This window comes from Salmo salar, chromosome ssa02 (assembly GCF_905237065.1).
Source record: "Salmo salar chromosome ssa02, Ssal_v3.1, whole genome shotgun sequence".
Classification (NCBI taxonomy): Eukaryota; Metazoa; Chordata; class Actinopteri; order Salmoniformes; family Salmonidae; genus Salmo; species Salmo salar.
In genome coordinates, this window is record NC_059443.1 from 22,175,565 (window position 1) to 22,191,585 (window position 16,021).

The 16,021-nt window shown below is 42.4% G+C and overlaps 1 protein-coding gene across 4 annotated transcripts in view; it reads left to right on the forward strand.

The window, feature by feature from the left end:
* LOC106575756 (non-homologous end joining factor IFFO1) overlaps positions 1-15,903 on the forward strand; it is a 33,675-nt gene extending 17,772 nt beyond the window's left edge. The window contains exons 4-9 of one of the 4 annotated variants that reach the window (XR_006760238.1): positions 422-562; positions 674-861; positions 1,039-1,165; positions 7,535-7,630; positions 7,694-9,382; positions 9,983-10,123. Coding sequence is in view for 3 of the 4 variants with exons in the window: in XM_045700404.1 (XP_045556360.1) it covers positions 422-562; positions 674-861; positions 1,039-1,165; positions 7,535-7,630; positions 9,252-9,382; positions 9,983-10,085 (786 nt within the window). In the remaining variant the exon portion in view is untranslated. Of the gene's footprint in view, positions 1-421; positions 563-673; positions 862-1,038; positions 1,166-7,534; positions 7,631-7,693; positions 9,383-9,982 lie in introns of those variants that run through there. The other 3 variants (XM_045700405.1, XM_045700404.1, XM_045700406.1) reach the window with 3 other exon arrangements.
* The last annotated feature ends 118 nt before the right edge of the window (positions 15,904-16,021 follow it).

Genomic DNA, 16,021 nt, shown 5'->3' on the forward strand with positions numbered 1-16,021 from the left:
TCTCTGATATCCAATAGTTCTTCCCGGCTGTATGTAATAACACGTAAGGTTTTCTGGGCTAACACTGTAAGAAAGAATACATAGAAAAACTAAATACTGCACAGTTTCCTAAGGACTTGAAGCGAATCTGCCATCTCTATCGGCGCCATCTCATGTTGCCATCCACACCTAACAGAACCATCATCAACAACTGGTATACATCTTTCTCCTATATACACACACAGCCTCATACTGTCCTGATCTGACTGCACACAAATCATCTGCTCATCGATGACCCTTTTCACTCTCAATATTGTGGTTCATTCTCCTGTCCCACTGGGTCCCCTAGTCTGTTTCTCACACTCTACACAGAGATCACTCCTGGTCTGGTTAGGATGATAACTGTTACTAGGAGACCGTAACCATCTCTCTTTCTGTGTAGAACATGTCTGATCTGGACAGTAAGATCCAGGAGAAGGCCATGAAGGTGGACATGGACATCTGTAGACGCATCGACATCACGGCTCGCCTGTGTGACGTGGCCCAGCAGAGGAACTGTGAGGATGTCATCCAGATGTATCAGGTAGTCTGTCTATCTTTCTGTCTGACGGTGTCTGTCTGTGTCAGTCTGTCTGTGTCTCTCTCTCTCTCTCTCTCTCTATCTGTGTGTCTAAGTCTCTCTTTCCACTCCTAGGTCCCTAACACCCAGTCTGCCATCAACTGTCGCCCCCGGAAACAGACCCCGCTGTCCGTCAACAGTAGCGAGGGTGATGAGACTATCAGCACCTCGGAGAGCGATGGGGGCCTGCCCAGAGAGGAGGAGCTCTGTGGCTCGTCAGCCAGTCAGATCAACGAGGAAATGCAGAGGATGCTCAACCAGCTGTGAGTAACATTACAGGACTGGTGTTTGTTACATGTGTAGTTTCTCTTATCAGGCTTCTACAGGTACAACCAGCTTCTACACAGTCTATACTCTACCATAGTAAAGGTATTAGACTGATAAGAAGGAAGCTTCCATGTGCATTTTCTCCAGAGGCCAAACAAATGTGTGTGTTGCAGGCGGGAGTGTGAGTTTGAAGATGACTGTGATAGCTTGGCCTGGGAGGAGACAGAGGAGACTCTGCTGCTGTGGGAGGACTTCCCAGGATGCACTCTGGCTCCAGAGACCAACCACCAGCCAGGAGAGGTATGGAGCGCTTTAGAATGTTGATGTTTAGGTATTCCATAGTAACTCTATGGGATTAACTGATGTTAGAAACTTGAAGTAGTACCTTCAACTTCTCATAAGTACACATTGATGACATAGTGCAATACCTTTGTCCAAGTAGTTATATTGTTTTAATGATTTGTACGGATATCTTTATGCAGAGTCTACACAACATTACATAGACATTTATCAGGAGTTTCTGTATTCGCAGTTACTCATTTTATAGTATTGTCAATTTGTATTTACCAGGAAATGGTTTTGATTAGAGCTAGACAGATGAGTCGGGTGAGGGATGGGGTAATGGCCTGCTGAAAACAGGGTTTATTGCTCACAGGCATTGGGCCTGGCTGTCTGATTTCAGTGGTGCTAGTAGTTTAAACTGTCCCAGGGCACTGACCTTCACTCCTCTGGGAAATATATTTTAGCAGGCGATTTTTTCCAGCACACTCCAAAGCTTTTCACTAATGACTGCATGCCTGGAGGCTTGTGTCTGCACACCCACACTGACACTCAAACCCAAACACACACACACACACACACACACACACACACACACACACACACACACACACACACACACACACACACACACACACACACACACACACACACACATACTAGTTAGTATCTGTTTTCCATTTACCAGTCAGAAGAGACATTTTTAACACTGTGTCTTGTCACTCTGAGGTGAATAAAAAGGCCTTACTGTAATTGAATTAACTGATTACATCGGTAGTTTACCTCAGCTACAGTGAGGGAAAAAAGTATTTGATCTCCTGCTGATTTTGTACGTTTGCCCACTGACAAAGAAATGATCAGTCTATAATTTTAAGGGTAGGTTTATTTGAACAGTGAGAGACAGAATAACAAACAAAAAAATCCAGACAAATGCATGTCAAAAATGTTATAAATTGATTTGCATTTTAATGAGGGAAATAAGTATTTGACCCCTCTGCAAAACATGACTTAGTACTTGGTGGCAAAACCCTTGTTGGCAATCACAGAGGTCAGACGTTTCTTGTAGTTGGCCACCAGGTTTGCACACATCTCAGGAGGGATTTTGTCCCACTCCTCTTTGCAGATCTTCTCCAAGTCATTAAGGTTTTGAGGCTGACGTTTGGCAACTCGAACCTTCAGCTCCCTCCACAGATTTTCTATGGGATTAAGGTCTGGAGACTGGCTAGGCCACTCCAGGAACTTAATGTGCTTCTTCTTGAGCCACTCCTTTGTTGCCTTGGCCGTGTGTTTTGGGTCATTGTCATGCTGGAATACCCATCCACGACCCATTTTCAATGCCCTGGCTGAGGGAAGGAGGTTCTCACCCAAGATTTGACGGTACTTGGCCCCGTCCATCGTCCCTTTGATGCGGTGAAGTTGTCCTGTCCCCTTAGCAGAAAAACACCCCCAAAGCATAATGTTTCCACCTCCATATTTGACGGTGGGGATGGTGTTCTTGGGGTCACAGGCAGCATTCCTCCTCCTCCAAACACGGCGAGTTGAGTTGATGCCAAAGAGCTCCATTTTGGTCTCATCTGACCACAACACTTTCACAACACCTCTGAATCATTCACATGTTCACTGACAAACTTCAGACGGGCACGTATATGTGCTTTCTTGAGCAGGGGGACCTTGCGGGCTATGCAGGATTTCAGTCCTTCACGGCGTAGTGTGTTACCAATTGTTTTCTTAGTGACTATGGTCCCAGCTGCCTTGAGATCATTGACAAGATCCTCCCGTGTAGTTCTGGGCTGATTCCTCACCGTTCTCATGATCATTGCAACTCCACGAGGTGAGATCTTGCATGGAGCCCCAGGCCGAGGGAGATTGACAGTTCTTTTGTGTTTCTTCCATTTGCGAATAATCGCACCAACTGTTGTCACCTTCTCACCAAGCTGCTTGGCGATGGTCTTTTAGCCCATTCCAGCCTTGTGTAGGTCTACAATCTTGTCCCTGACATCGTTGGAGAGCTCTTTGGTCTTGGCCATGGTGGAGAGTTTGGAATCTGATTGATTGATTGCTTCTGTGGACAGGTGTCTTTATACAGGTAACAAGCTGAGATTAGGAGCACTCCCTTTAAGAGTGTGCTCCTAATCTCAGCTCGTTACCTGTATATAAGACACCTGGGAGCCAGAAATCTTTCTGATTGAGAGGGGGTTAAATACTTATTTCCCTCATTAAAATGCAAATCAATTTATAACATTTTTGACATACGTTTTTCTGGATTTTTTTGTTGTTATTCTGTCTCTCACTGTTCAAATAAACCTACCATTAAAATTATAGACTGATCATTTCTTTGTCAGTGGGCAAACGTACAAAATCAGCAGGGGATCAAATACTTTTTTCCCCCACTGTATGTGTAACTCTACTGTGTTGTACTATCTGGTCATGAGGTGTACCAGGAGTAACTCTACTGTGTTGTACTGTCTGATCATGAGGTGTACCAGGTGTAAGTCTACTGTGTTGTACTGTCTGGTCATGAGGTGTACCAGGTGTAACTGTACTGTGTTGTACTGTCTGGTCATGAGGTGTACCAGGTGTAAGTCTACTGTGTTGTACTGTCTGGTCATGAGGTGTACCAGGTGTAACTCTACTGTGTTGTACTGTCTGGTCATGAAGTGTACCAGGTGTAAGTCTACTGTGTTGTACTGTCTGGTCATGAGGTGTACCAGGAGTAACTCTACTGTGTTGTACTGTCTGGTCATGAGGTGTACCAGGAGTAACTCTACTGTGTTGTACTGTCTGGTCATGAGGTGTACCAGGAGTAACTGTACTGTGTTGTACTGTCTGGTCATGAGGTGTACCAGGTGTAACTGTACTGTGTTGTACTGTCTGGTCATGAGGTGTACCAGGTGTAAGTCTACTGTGTTGTACTGTCTGGTCATGAGGTGTACCAGGAGTAACTCTACTGTGTTGTACTGTCTGGTCATGAGGTGTACCAGGTGTAACTCTACTGTGTTGTACTGTCTGGTCATGAGGTGTACCAGGAGTAACTCTACTGTGTTGTACTGTCTGGTCATGAGGTGTACCAGGTGTAACTCTACTGTGTTGTACTGTCTGATCATGAGGTGTACCAGGTGTAACTCTACTGTGTTGTACTGTCTGATCATGAGGTGTACCAGGTGTAACTCTACTGTGTTGTACTGTCTGATCATGAGGTGTACCAGGAGTAACTGTACTGTGTTGTACTGTCTGGTCATGAGGTGTACCAGGAGTAACTGTACTGTGTTGTACTGTCTGGTCATGAGGTGTACCAGGAGTAACTCTACTGTGTTGTACTGTCTGGTCATGAGGTGTACCAGGTGTAACTCTACTGTGTTGTACAGTCTGGTCATGAGGTGTACCAGGTGTAAGTCTACTGTGTTGTACTGTCTGGTCATGAGGTGTACCAGGAGTAACTCTACTGTGTTGTACTGTCTGGTCATGAGGTGTACCAGGAGTAACTGTACTTTGTTGTACTGTCTGGTCATGAGGTGTACCAGGTGTAACTCTACTGTGTTGTACTGTCTGGTCATGAGGTGTACCAGGTGTAACTCTACTGTGTTGTACTGTCTGGTCATGAGGTGTACCAGGTGTAACTGTACTGTGTTGTACTGTCTGGTCATGAGGTGTACCAGGTGTAAGTCTACTGTGTTGTACTGTCTGGTCATGAGGTGTACCAGGAGTAACTGTACTGTGTTGTACTGTCTGGTCATGAGGTGTACCAGGAGTAACTGTACTGTGTTGTACTGTCTGGTCATGAGGTATACCAGGAGTAACTCTACTGTGTTGTACTGTCTGGTCATGAGGTGTACCAGGAGTAACTCTACTGTGTTGTACTGTCTGGTCATGAGGTGTACCAGGTGTAACTCTACTGTGTTGTACTGTCTGGTCATGAGGTGTACCAGGAGTAACTCTACTGTGTTGTACTGTCTGGTCATGAGGTATACCAGGAGTAACTCTACTGTGTTGTACTGTCTGGTCATGAGGTATACCAGGAGTAACTCTACTGTGTTGTACTGTCTGGTCATGAGGTATACCAGGAGTAACTCTACTGTGTTGTACTGTCTGGTCATGAGGTATACCAGGAGTAACTCTACTGTGTTGTACTGTCTGGTCATGAGGTGTACCAGGTGTAACTCTACTGTGTTGTACTGTCTGGTCATGAGGTGTGCTGACCATACAGACACCTTCTGTTTACTGCATTCTGATATGTTATAAATGTGCTGAAAGGTATTTCAGCTCCAATCCAATACAGGGCATTTCTGTAACAAACAATACTCACACACACACATCTTCATAAAGAACCAATACTCACACACACATCTTCATAAAGAACCAATACTCTTACACAACACATCTTCATAAACAACCAATACTCACACACACATCTTCATAAAGAACCAATACTCTTACACACACACACACACACACATCTTCATAAACAACCAATACTCACACACACATCTTCATAAAGAACCAATACTCTTACACACACACACACACACACACACACACACACACACACACACATCTTCATAAACAACCAATACTCACACACACATCTTCATAAACAACCAATACTCACACACACATCTTCATAAACAACCAATACTCACACACACATCTTCATAAAGAACCAATACACACACACACATCTTCATAAACAACCAATACTCACACACACATCTTCATAAACAACCAATACTCACACACACATCTTCATAATGAACCAATACACACACACACACACACACACACACATCTTCATAATGAACCAATACTCACACACACAGACACATCTTCATAATGAACCAATACTCACACACACATCTTCATAAAGAACCAATACTCACACACACATCTTCATAAACAACCAATACTCACACACACATCTTCATAAAGAACCAATACACACACACACATCTTCATAAACAACCAATACTCACACACACATCTTCATAAAGAACCAATACACACACACACACACACACACACACACACACACACACACACATCTTCATAATGAACCAATACTCACACACACATCTTCATAATGAACCAATACTCACACACACATCTTCATAAAGAACCAATACACACACACACACATCTTCATAATGAACCAATACTCACACACAGACACATCTTCATAATGAACCAATACTCACAGACACATCTTCATAATGAACCAATACTCACAGACACATCTTCATAAAGAACCAATACTCACACACACACACATCTTCATAATGAACCAATACACACACACACATCTTCATAATGAACCAATACTCACAGACACATCTTCATAAAGAACCAATACTCACACACACACACATCTTCATAATGAACCAATACACACACACACACATCTTCATAATGAACCAATACTCACACACAGACACATCTTCATAATGAACCAATACTCACAGACACATCTTCATAATGAACCAATACTCACAGACACATCTTCATAAAGAACCAATACTCACACACACACACATCTTCATAATGAACCAATACACACACACACATCTTCATAATGAACCAATACTCACAGACACATCTTCATAAAGAACCAATACTCACACACAGACACATCTTCATAATGAACCAATACACACAGACACATCTTCATAATGAACCAATACACACAGACACATCTTCATAATGAACCAATACACACAGACACATCTTCATAAAGAACCAATACACACACACACACACATCTTCATAATGAACCAATACACACAGACACATCTTCATAATGAACCAATACACACAGACACATCTTCATAATGAACCAATACTCACACACACACACACATCTTCATAATGAACCAATACACACAGACACATCTTCATAATGAACCAATACACACAGACACATCTTCATAATGAACCAATACACACAGACACATCTTCATAATGAACCAATACACACAGACACATCTTCATAATGAACCAATACACACAGACACATCTTCATAATGAACCAATACACACAGACACATCTTCATAATGAACCAATACACACAGACACATCTTCATAATGAACCAATACACACAGACACATCTTCATAATGAACCAATACACACAGACACATCTTCATAATGAACCAATACACACAGACACATCTTCATAATGAACCAATACACACAGACAGACACGTCTTCATAAAGAACCACGATCTTTCTCCTCTCTCTATCATTCCGTCACCGTACTCTTTAATTCATCACTTCCATTTATTTTTCTTCCCATTCCCTCTCTCCGTCTCCCTCTCTCTTTCCTTCCTTCTCTCCCCTCCTTCCTTCCTTCCTTCCTTCCTTCCCTATCTCTCTCTCCCTCCTTCCCTCTCTCCCTCTCAGCAGGAAGACCAGTGTCTGGAGAAGGTGATTAACGACACTGAGGACTTATTCAAATCCAGGGAGAAAGAATACCAAGAGACCATCGACCAGATTGAGGTGGGGGGTGTGAGACAGTGTGTCTAGGGCTATGTTAGTGTTTGACCATGTGTTTCTCCCCAGTATGACTTGGATACAGCTAAGAGTGATGTGTTTCTCCCCAGTATGACTCAGCTACAGCTAAGAGTGATGTGTTTCTCCCCAGTATGACTCAGCTACAGCTAAGAGTGATGTGTTTCTCCCCAGTATGACTCAGCTACAGCTAAGAGTGATGTGTTTCTCCCCAGTATGACTTGGCTACAGCTAAGAGTGATGTGTTTCTCCCCAGTATGACTCAGCTACAGCTAAGAGTGATGTGTTTCTCCCCAGTATGACTCAGCTACAGCTAAGAGTGAAGTGTTTCTCTCCAGTATGACTCAGCTACAGCTAAGAGTGATGTGTTTCTCCCCAGTATGACTCAGCTACAGCTAAGAGTGATGTGTTTCTCCCCAGTATGACTTGGCTACAGCTAAGAGTGATGTGTTTCTCCCCAGTATGACTCAGCTACAGCTAAGAGTGATGTGTTTCTCCCCAGTATGACTCAGCTACAGCTAAGAGTGATGTGTTTCTCCCCAGTATGACTCAGCTACAGCTAAGAGTGATGTGTTTCTCCCCAGTATGACTTGGATACAGCTAAGAGTGATGTGTTTCTCCCCAGTATGACTCAGCTACAGCTAAGAGTGAAGTGTTTCTCTCCAGTATGACTCAGCTACAGCTAAGAGTGATGTGTTTCTCCCCAGTATGACTTGGCTACAGCTAAGAGTGATGTGTTTCTCCCCAGTATGACTCAGCTACAGCTAAGAGTGATGTGTTTCTCCCCAGTATGACTCAGCTACAGCTAAGAGTGATGTGTTTCTCCCCAGTATGACTCAGCTACAGCTAAGAGTGATGTGTTTCTCTCCAGTATGACTCAGCTACAGCTAAGAGTGATGTGTTTCTCCCCAGTATGACTCAGCTACAGCTAAGAGTGATGTGTTTCTCCCCAGTATGACTTGGCTACAGCTAAGAGTGATGTGTTTCTCCCCAGTATGACTCAGCTACAGCTAAGAGTGATGTGTTTCTCCCCAGTATGACTCAGCTACAGCTAAGAGTGATGTGTTTCTCCCCAGTATGACTCAGCTACAGCTAAGAGTGATGTGTTTCTCCCCAGTATGACTTGGATACAGCTAAGAGTGATGTGTTTCTCCCCAGTATGACTCAGCTACAGCTAAGAGTGATGTGTTTCTCCCCAGTATGACTCGGCTACAGCTAAGAGTGATGTGTTTCTCTCCAGTATGACTCAGCTACAGCTAAGAGTGATGTGTTTCTCTCCAGTATGACTCAGCTACAGCTAAGAGTGAAGTGTTTCTCCCCAGTATGACTCAGCTACAGCTAAGAGTGATGTGTTTCTCCCCAGTATGACTTGGCTACAGCTAAGAGTGATGTGTTTCTCCCCAGTATGACTTGGCTACAGCTAAGAGTGATGTGTTTCTCCCCAGTATGACTTGGCTACAGCTAAGAGTGATGTGTTTCTCCCCAGTATGACTTGGCTACAGCTAAGAGTGATGTGTTTCTCCCCAGTATGACTCAGCTACAGCTAAGAGTGATGTGTTTCTCCCCAGTATGACTTGGCTACAGCTAAGAGTGATGTGTTTCTCCCCAGTATGACTTAGCTACAGCTAAGAGTGATATGAACCGTCACCTACATGAATACATGGAGATGTGTTCTATGAAGAGAGGCCTGGATGTACAGATGGAGACCTGCAGGAGACTCATCACCCAGAGTGGGGACAGGTACACTCACTCTCTGCCACCGGCATTCACTTCTCTCATGGTTTCTTTTTGGCTCACTTTTAATGACTTACAGTAGTTTGCAGTAATCTGTACATTTTCTTTGACCAAGTTTTAAACGCATTCTTGTGCCTACTGTATACCTGTTATTGTCTAAATTATGCATTCCCCCAGAAATGATCTTTTTTCTCTCTCTTTCTCTCTCCCTCTCTCTTTCTCTCTCTGTCTCTCTCTGTCTCTACCTCTTTCTCTCTCCTTCTCTCTTTCTCTCTCTGTCTCTACCTCTCTTTCTCTCTCTCCTTCTCTCTTTCTCTCTCTGTCTCTACCTCTCTTTCTCTCTCTGTCTCTACCTCTTTCTCTCTCTGTCTCTACCTCTTTCTCTCTCTGTCTCTACCTCTCTTTTGTCTCTCTGTCTCTACCTCTCTTTCTCTCTCGCTCTCCCTCTCTCTTTCTCTCTCGCTCTCCCTCTCTCTTTCTCTCTGTCTCTACCTCTTTCTCTCTCTGTCTCTGTCTCTACCTCTCTTTCTCTCTCTGTCTCAACCTCTCTTTCTCCCTTGCTCTTTCTCTCTCTTTCTCTCGCTCTCATGCTCGCTCTCTTTATAGTAAGCCTGGCTGTCCTGTGGCTGGTGAGGAGAGCGTTGACCAGGCAGAGAAGGAAGGGACAACAGCGTCACCACCTCTCTCCAACTCTCCTCCCAGATCATGACCTATCAAGACCACCTCCATCACATGACCTTCATTCCATCCAACCACAGCACCACTCAACACCCCGCCGTCACTATAGCAACGCCATGTTTACATTCTAATCACTAGATGTTTGTTAGTCTTTTTAAAATTTTCTTCAAGCCATCTTCATTCACAAGCCTCAATATAGGAAAGTGTCAGATCTATCTGTTTTAGTGACTGGGAAGTGGTATTACTAGCACCATGGAAGTCTGTACATAAGACTCCACTGTTTAGCAGAGCTAAGGTAACGAGGTAATGGATTGAAATACACAACTTGAATTGAGAATACCTCATAGAAAAGTATGAGCAATATTTGAATGAACTCATATGAGTTGTAGGCTAGCGTGTACTCTTATGGTAGGTAGTTGTTGGTACTACAGAGAACCATGGTAATAACTCTCCTATAGCATGATCCATTTCCACGCAGCCATAATGATAAACACACCGCACACACACCAACACACACCAATACATTCATGTCAGGCTAGCATAGCAGATCATTCTAACAGTGTGCTGTCCTGTTGCTACATTATGAGGGTTGTTTTCAGACTCAGTCAAACTCACCTAGAAGTATAACACAGTAAATATAAGCCTTAGGGTGTGTTTGTAAATTCACTGGAGTGCCAGAGTGCGCTCTGGGCGTTCGTACATTTAAAGCGTTGTCAGATTGTCAGTTCGTAAATTCTGAGTGTTTCGCTCTCGGAGCGTTCGGAGCGCACGCTGGACGCTCTGTCCGAGTAGTAGGGTTGATCCGAGCATTCTGACCTCGCAACAGCAGTCAAGCACCCAAGCTAACTGGCTAAAGTTGGCTACCTTGCTAGTTAACTACTTCCAGATACAAATGAGAGAACACCTCACTCTGACCATTTTACTCTCCCTAGCAGAGCTGGTTAGGCTGTTTATGTTATCCAGGGCGTTGGTGACTGTAGCTGTGATGCTGGCAATAATTTTATTACGCTTTTTTGCCTACGTTTACTGACACCGGCTAAATTCAATGGGTGTTGAGCGTTAGTAAATTCATCAGATGAGAATGCTCTGAGAGTGCTCTGAAATCGGAGTAGATAGCCAGAGAAAATGTACAAAGCAAAGCCCAGTTGGCAAGAGAGAGAAACTCCAGATGTATCACTTTATTAGCAACAAAACAGAAATATACTGTACTGTATCATAGTTATTCAAACAGACTAAAATAATATCAAATCACTCATTTTATCAAGACATCAACACTTCATTCATATGTATCAATGAAAACTAGAAAAAGTCAAGTAGTAAACTAAACTCTAAGATGCAGTCACTCCGATGGCGTCACTGATATCCCCTGTGTGTGATTCTGCACTCATGAGTCACATTTTCAAACAAAAGCCTGCTCGATTCTCTGCCCTTTTGTTGACACCAGACAGGGTGTCAAGGTAACATTATTTTACCGTCCTGTTTCACTTACCTGCTATTTACTAAGGAATTATTGGATAACATTGTGTAACATTCTGTTCTTTCTTCAACACAATTGGTAACTACCTGTACTAAATGTTACATAGTGGTGCTTGTTTCACTGAATCCCAAAGAACCCCAAAAGTAGTTTTATTGTAATTATAATGTAATACCATTTTACTGTGTCGAGTAAAGTAAATAGGAGACTGTAACCAGAGTCAACAAGAGGAGAGAGGGGGGAGAGAGAGAGAGCAGAGATTTTTGTTTTAGAATGCAGCCGTAGCCTAGGGTTTCCACTAGATTACACAGCCACAAAGTTAAAATTGGCTATATCGTAATATTTCATGAAAATAAAAATGTGCTTTTTGGTCTTAATTTAAGGTTAGGGTTAGACAGAAGGTTAGCAGTGTGGTTAAGTTTAGGGTCAGATTTTAAGAAGATAAATTGTAGAAATAGGAAGGGTTTATGACTTTGTGGTTGTGTAAACTAGTGATGACCATAGCCTAGCCTGGTTCCAGATCTGTATATGTGCTTTAGTCAACTCCTCTAACTATTGTTGTCATGCCATATGATTTTCTATGTGACTCCAAAGAGGCCATCTCTGCCACTGATCCACTTCTATCAGGTACTTTGACATTTTGGCATGGCAACTATGGTGAGAAAAGTTCGCTAGAGCACATACTGATATTGGACCAGGCTAGCCATAGGCTCTGTGTCGGCCCTATATGTGGTAGTGCAGTGTGAATAGTGTAAATACTCTGTTAAAGCTGATCTGATGTCAGCTCTGGGGCCTTGCCCTGCTCTCTGTGTGTCTCTGTCACTGACACAGTGAGAGGGATACATATGACAAAGGGCATTGACACCCAAGTGTTATTATACCTACGAGCTGTCTAATGTATACTAATGTTTTGTTTAGTTTCCAGCAGCAGAGAGCAGAGGAAGACCCTGCTACTCTGTCCTCTAGCAGGGAGATAGGTAGGCTAGGCTATGAGAAGTTAGATAGGAGAGATCTGTGTATCTGTTCTGTGCTCTCTATTTCTATGTGCTGTAGTCTGATCTGGTTGGTAAGGACTCAAATGCATCAGTAGTATTGTATCAGAGAGAAACGGAAGATTGATGAACAGGCTATAAAAGACAGAATGTCTACAGATAACTAGGTCTACAATAGAACACGATAGATGGGTGGAGCTGTTACTACAGTTAGAGAGCCTAGATGACAAGTAGATAGACAGACAGATGAATGTACAGTACGGATAGATAGATGGACAGATTAATGAATCCATGGATAGATTGATGACCTGCTGAGATAATTTATGTTTGCTACTTGAGTGTCAAAGCAACTGAAAACAAGCAGTCTGAATGAACTTTGAGAAATATTGCTGAGACATTGTTATAGAAGTACTAAATACTGATGCTGAAAATCTATCCGACACGGTACTTGATATGACCTAACCTATTTTTGAGCTTAAAAGTTAGCCGTTTATAAAGAAAGAGCAAAGCAAATATGTATATTCAATAATACAGCAGTAACAGCAGTAATAACAGTATTAAATGTAACAGAAGAATAAGAATGACATGTACAGATGTAGGATCTTAATTTGATCACTTTTGTTGTTGAGAATTTTCCTGTTCTAAAAAGGCTTCTAAAGTTTGTAATTTCCACTCTGAAATTTCAGACTTGATTTCCGTAATGAAAAATGCATCAACCCCTACAAAATTGGCCGTTAATTATAAACCACATAATAAATCACATTTCCTGTTGCTGCAGAATTTTTTTCCTGCTGTAGCAAACTGGCTCAAATTAAGATTCTACGTCTGTAATAATTCGAATTCGTAGACGTCACGAATGTAAACAATTATTGAAGGAAAACTTGTTTTATTTTCTCCACTTGTCACTTCATATTTGTAGATGTGGTGAAATAGTGAGATTGTTAGAGCTTAGGAGTAGATTTCCTCTCTGTTAATTCAACATACACTATGTTATTATTCACTAGAATGTAGATGTACAATACATTTTTGTTCCTCTTCCTTGACATTTAAAGATGCATTACTTTGAGTATAAAACACCCTCTTACCTCAGATAAACAATATTTAATAACTCACTAATAGAACCCAAGGATTCCTTCACAAATAATATCTCTTTATCAACAACCAAATGGAGTCTTCAGTTTAGTTCATTTCATTTGTGTTTCTTTCTTTTTCTTGTTTGATGAGGAAGTTGTTGAATCAGGTGCAGGCTGCTGGTCACACCTCAATATTCTAGTATTCTAGAAGGGTTTCCAAGGCTTTCTCTGAACGATTATATAGGTTGTGAAGAACAGGTTTTGGAACCATGAAAAAATGATATGCATGTCTTAAACTATGTATTGGGTATGCCATTCCTTGGGCTAGGAGTTTCTCCTGACCACATGACCTAGGTCCTAGACCGGGGTATTCAACTCTGACCCTACGAGGTCCGGAGCCTGCTGGTTTTCTGTTCTACCTGATTTACTAATTGCACCCACCTGGTGTCCCAGGTCTAAATCAGTCCCTGATTAGAGGGGAACAATGAAAACATGCAGTGGAACTCGCTTTGAGGTCCAGAGTTGAGTTTGAGGGTCCTATGCTATAATGCTTGGGTTTTTTCTGCTCGGCTCATATGGCCAGTAAAACTCCTGGCCCTAGCGTTCCTGCCCTTTGGCCAGAACTGGAGATTAAAATGGAGAATAGAAGGCAGCGGAGAAATAGTGTGAGAATATGTACTGTTTTTTTTTTCTTTGTATATTTTACTACACGCACAGAGAGACTGAGTCTCTGCAGTATGTATGCATGAGTCAGCGTGTATGTTTAGGAGAGTGTTCTAATGGCCTTGGTTTTTAAAAAGAGTTTTACTGGTTCACTTACAACATGAAGAATGCAATTGTCCCAAAATGCACACTGTCTTCCGGTGTCTGTCTGACAATAGACCAATTCATATCCTCTTCACAACTGAACTGAAGGCTAACTGAATCATTGTAAACTAGAGTGGTAGGGACCATACAGTGATGTGTTCTGCTGACTGGATTCCCATCTCTACAAATGTCTTTAAATCGCCTTGAAATACTGTATATATGTAAATCAAAGATGTACAATAATCTCTCTAATATTCCTTCAATAATCCACTTTCTTCATGAGTGTATGTGATTACAAAGTAAATTCTTTTTAAAAATGGTACCAAAGTGTAAAAAAAAAAAAAAAAAGATTACTACTCAAATGCTTTAACATAATGATGGTATGATTGCTATGATATTGTATGCATTAAAGGAAAACGCTATGTTGGATATATTGTATGTTTAAACACTGGCAATGCAAGGAGGTCCACAGACAAAAATACTTTAGTGTCAGGTTCCAGGATTTGGCACATAGCTGAACTTTTAATGTGGATGGAGATATTTGATTGGTCCTTAATATTTCTCGTAGACCAGGAGCCAATGCTCTTGCTCTGTGAGGGCCAGTGTATTCTCTGGTCCATACATTTCACCATCAACTAATTCCATCTGGCCTGGGTAAGCTAGCATGCAGGTGAATAGACTGAGTTGTCAATGAGAAGACTGTTAGGAATCACCAGGGCCTCATTTACTAAGCATCTGCACCAGTGCCATGTTTACACCTGCTCTGTTCAGAAGGGAACGAGTCATAGAACAAAAGGTCAAGGGACAAGTAAAGTCCCTTTTCTGTTTCTAGCTTTGTATCTCATCTTAGAATTCCCTCCGAAAAGAGCAAGTGTAAACATTGCACTGCTTGGTAAATCAGGCCTTGGTCTTTGTTTTGGTGAGGTGTGAGTTCTGTGAAACTGGACTGTCCCCTTGAACATGTGTGCTTCAACTCTGAGCTCTGTGTACTGACAGAGAGTTCAACGCTGAGCTCTGTGTACTGACAGAGAGTTCAACGCTGAGCTCTGTGTACTGACAGAGAGTTCAACGCTGAGCTCTGTGTACTGACAGAGAGTTCAATGCTGAGCTCTGTGTACTGACAGAGAGTTCAATGCAGAGCTCTGTGTACTGACAGAGAGTTCAATGCAGAGCTCTGTGTACTGACAGAGAGTTCAATGCAGAGCTCTGTGTACTGACAGAGTTCAACGCAGAGCTCTGTGTACTGACAGAGTTCAACGCAGAGCTCTGTGTACTGACAGAGTTCAACGCAGAGCTCTGTGTACTGACAGAGTTCAACGCAGAGCTCTGTGTACTGACAGAGTTCAACGCAGAGCTCTGTGTACTGACAGAGTTCAACGCTGAGCTCTGTGTACTGACAGAGAGTTCAATGCAGAGCTCTGTGTACTGACAGAGAGTTCAACGCAGAGCTCTGTGTACTGACAGAGAGATGGAATGAAGAATAAAAGATACAGCTGAGCAATATGATTGTGTGTGTGTTTTTTTTGTGTGGATTTGGTGAGTTTATGCTAGAAGCCCATTTGCATTGGCTGCTATGTGTGTCTGTGCTTCCTGAACTCCACCTGCCTGATAAGCTAACTTT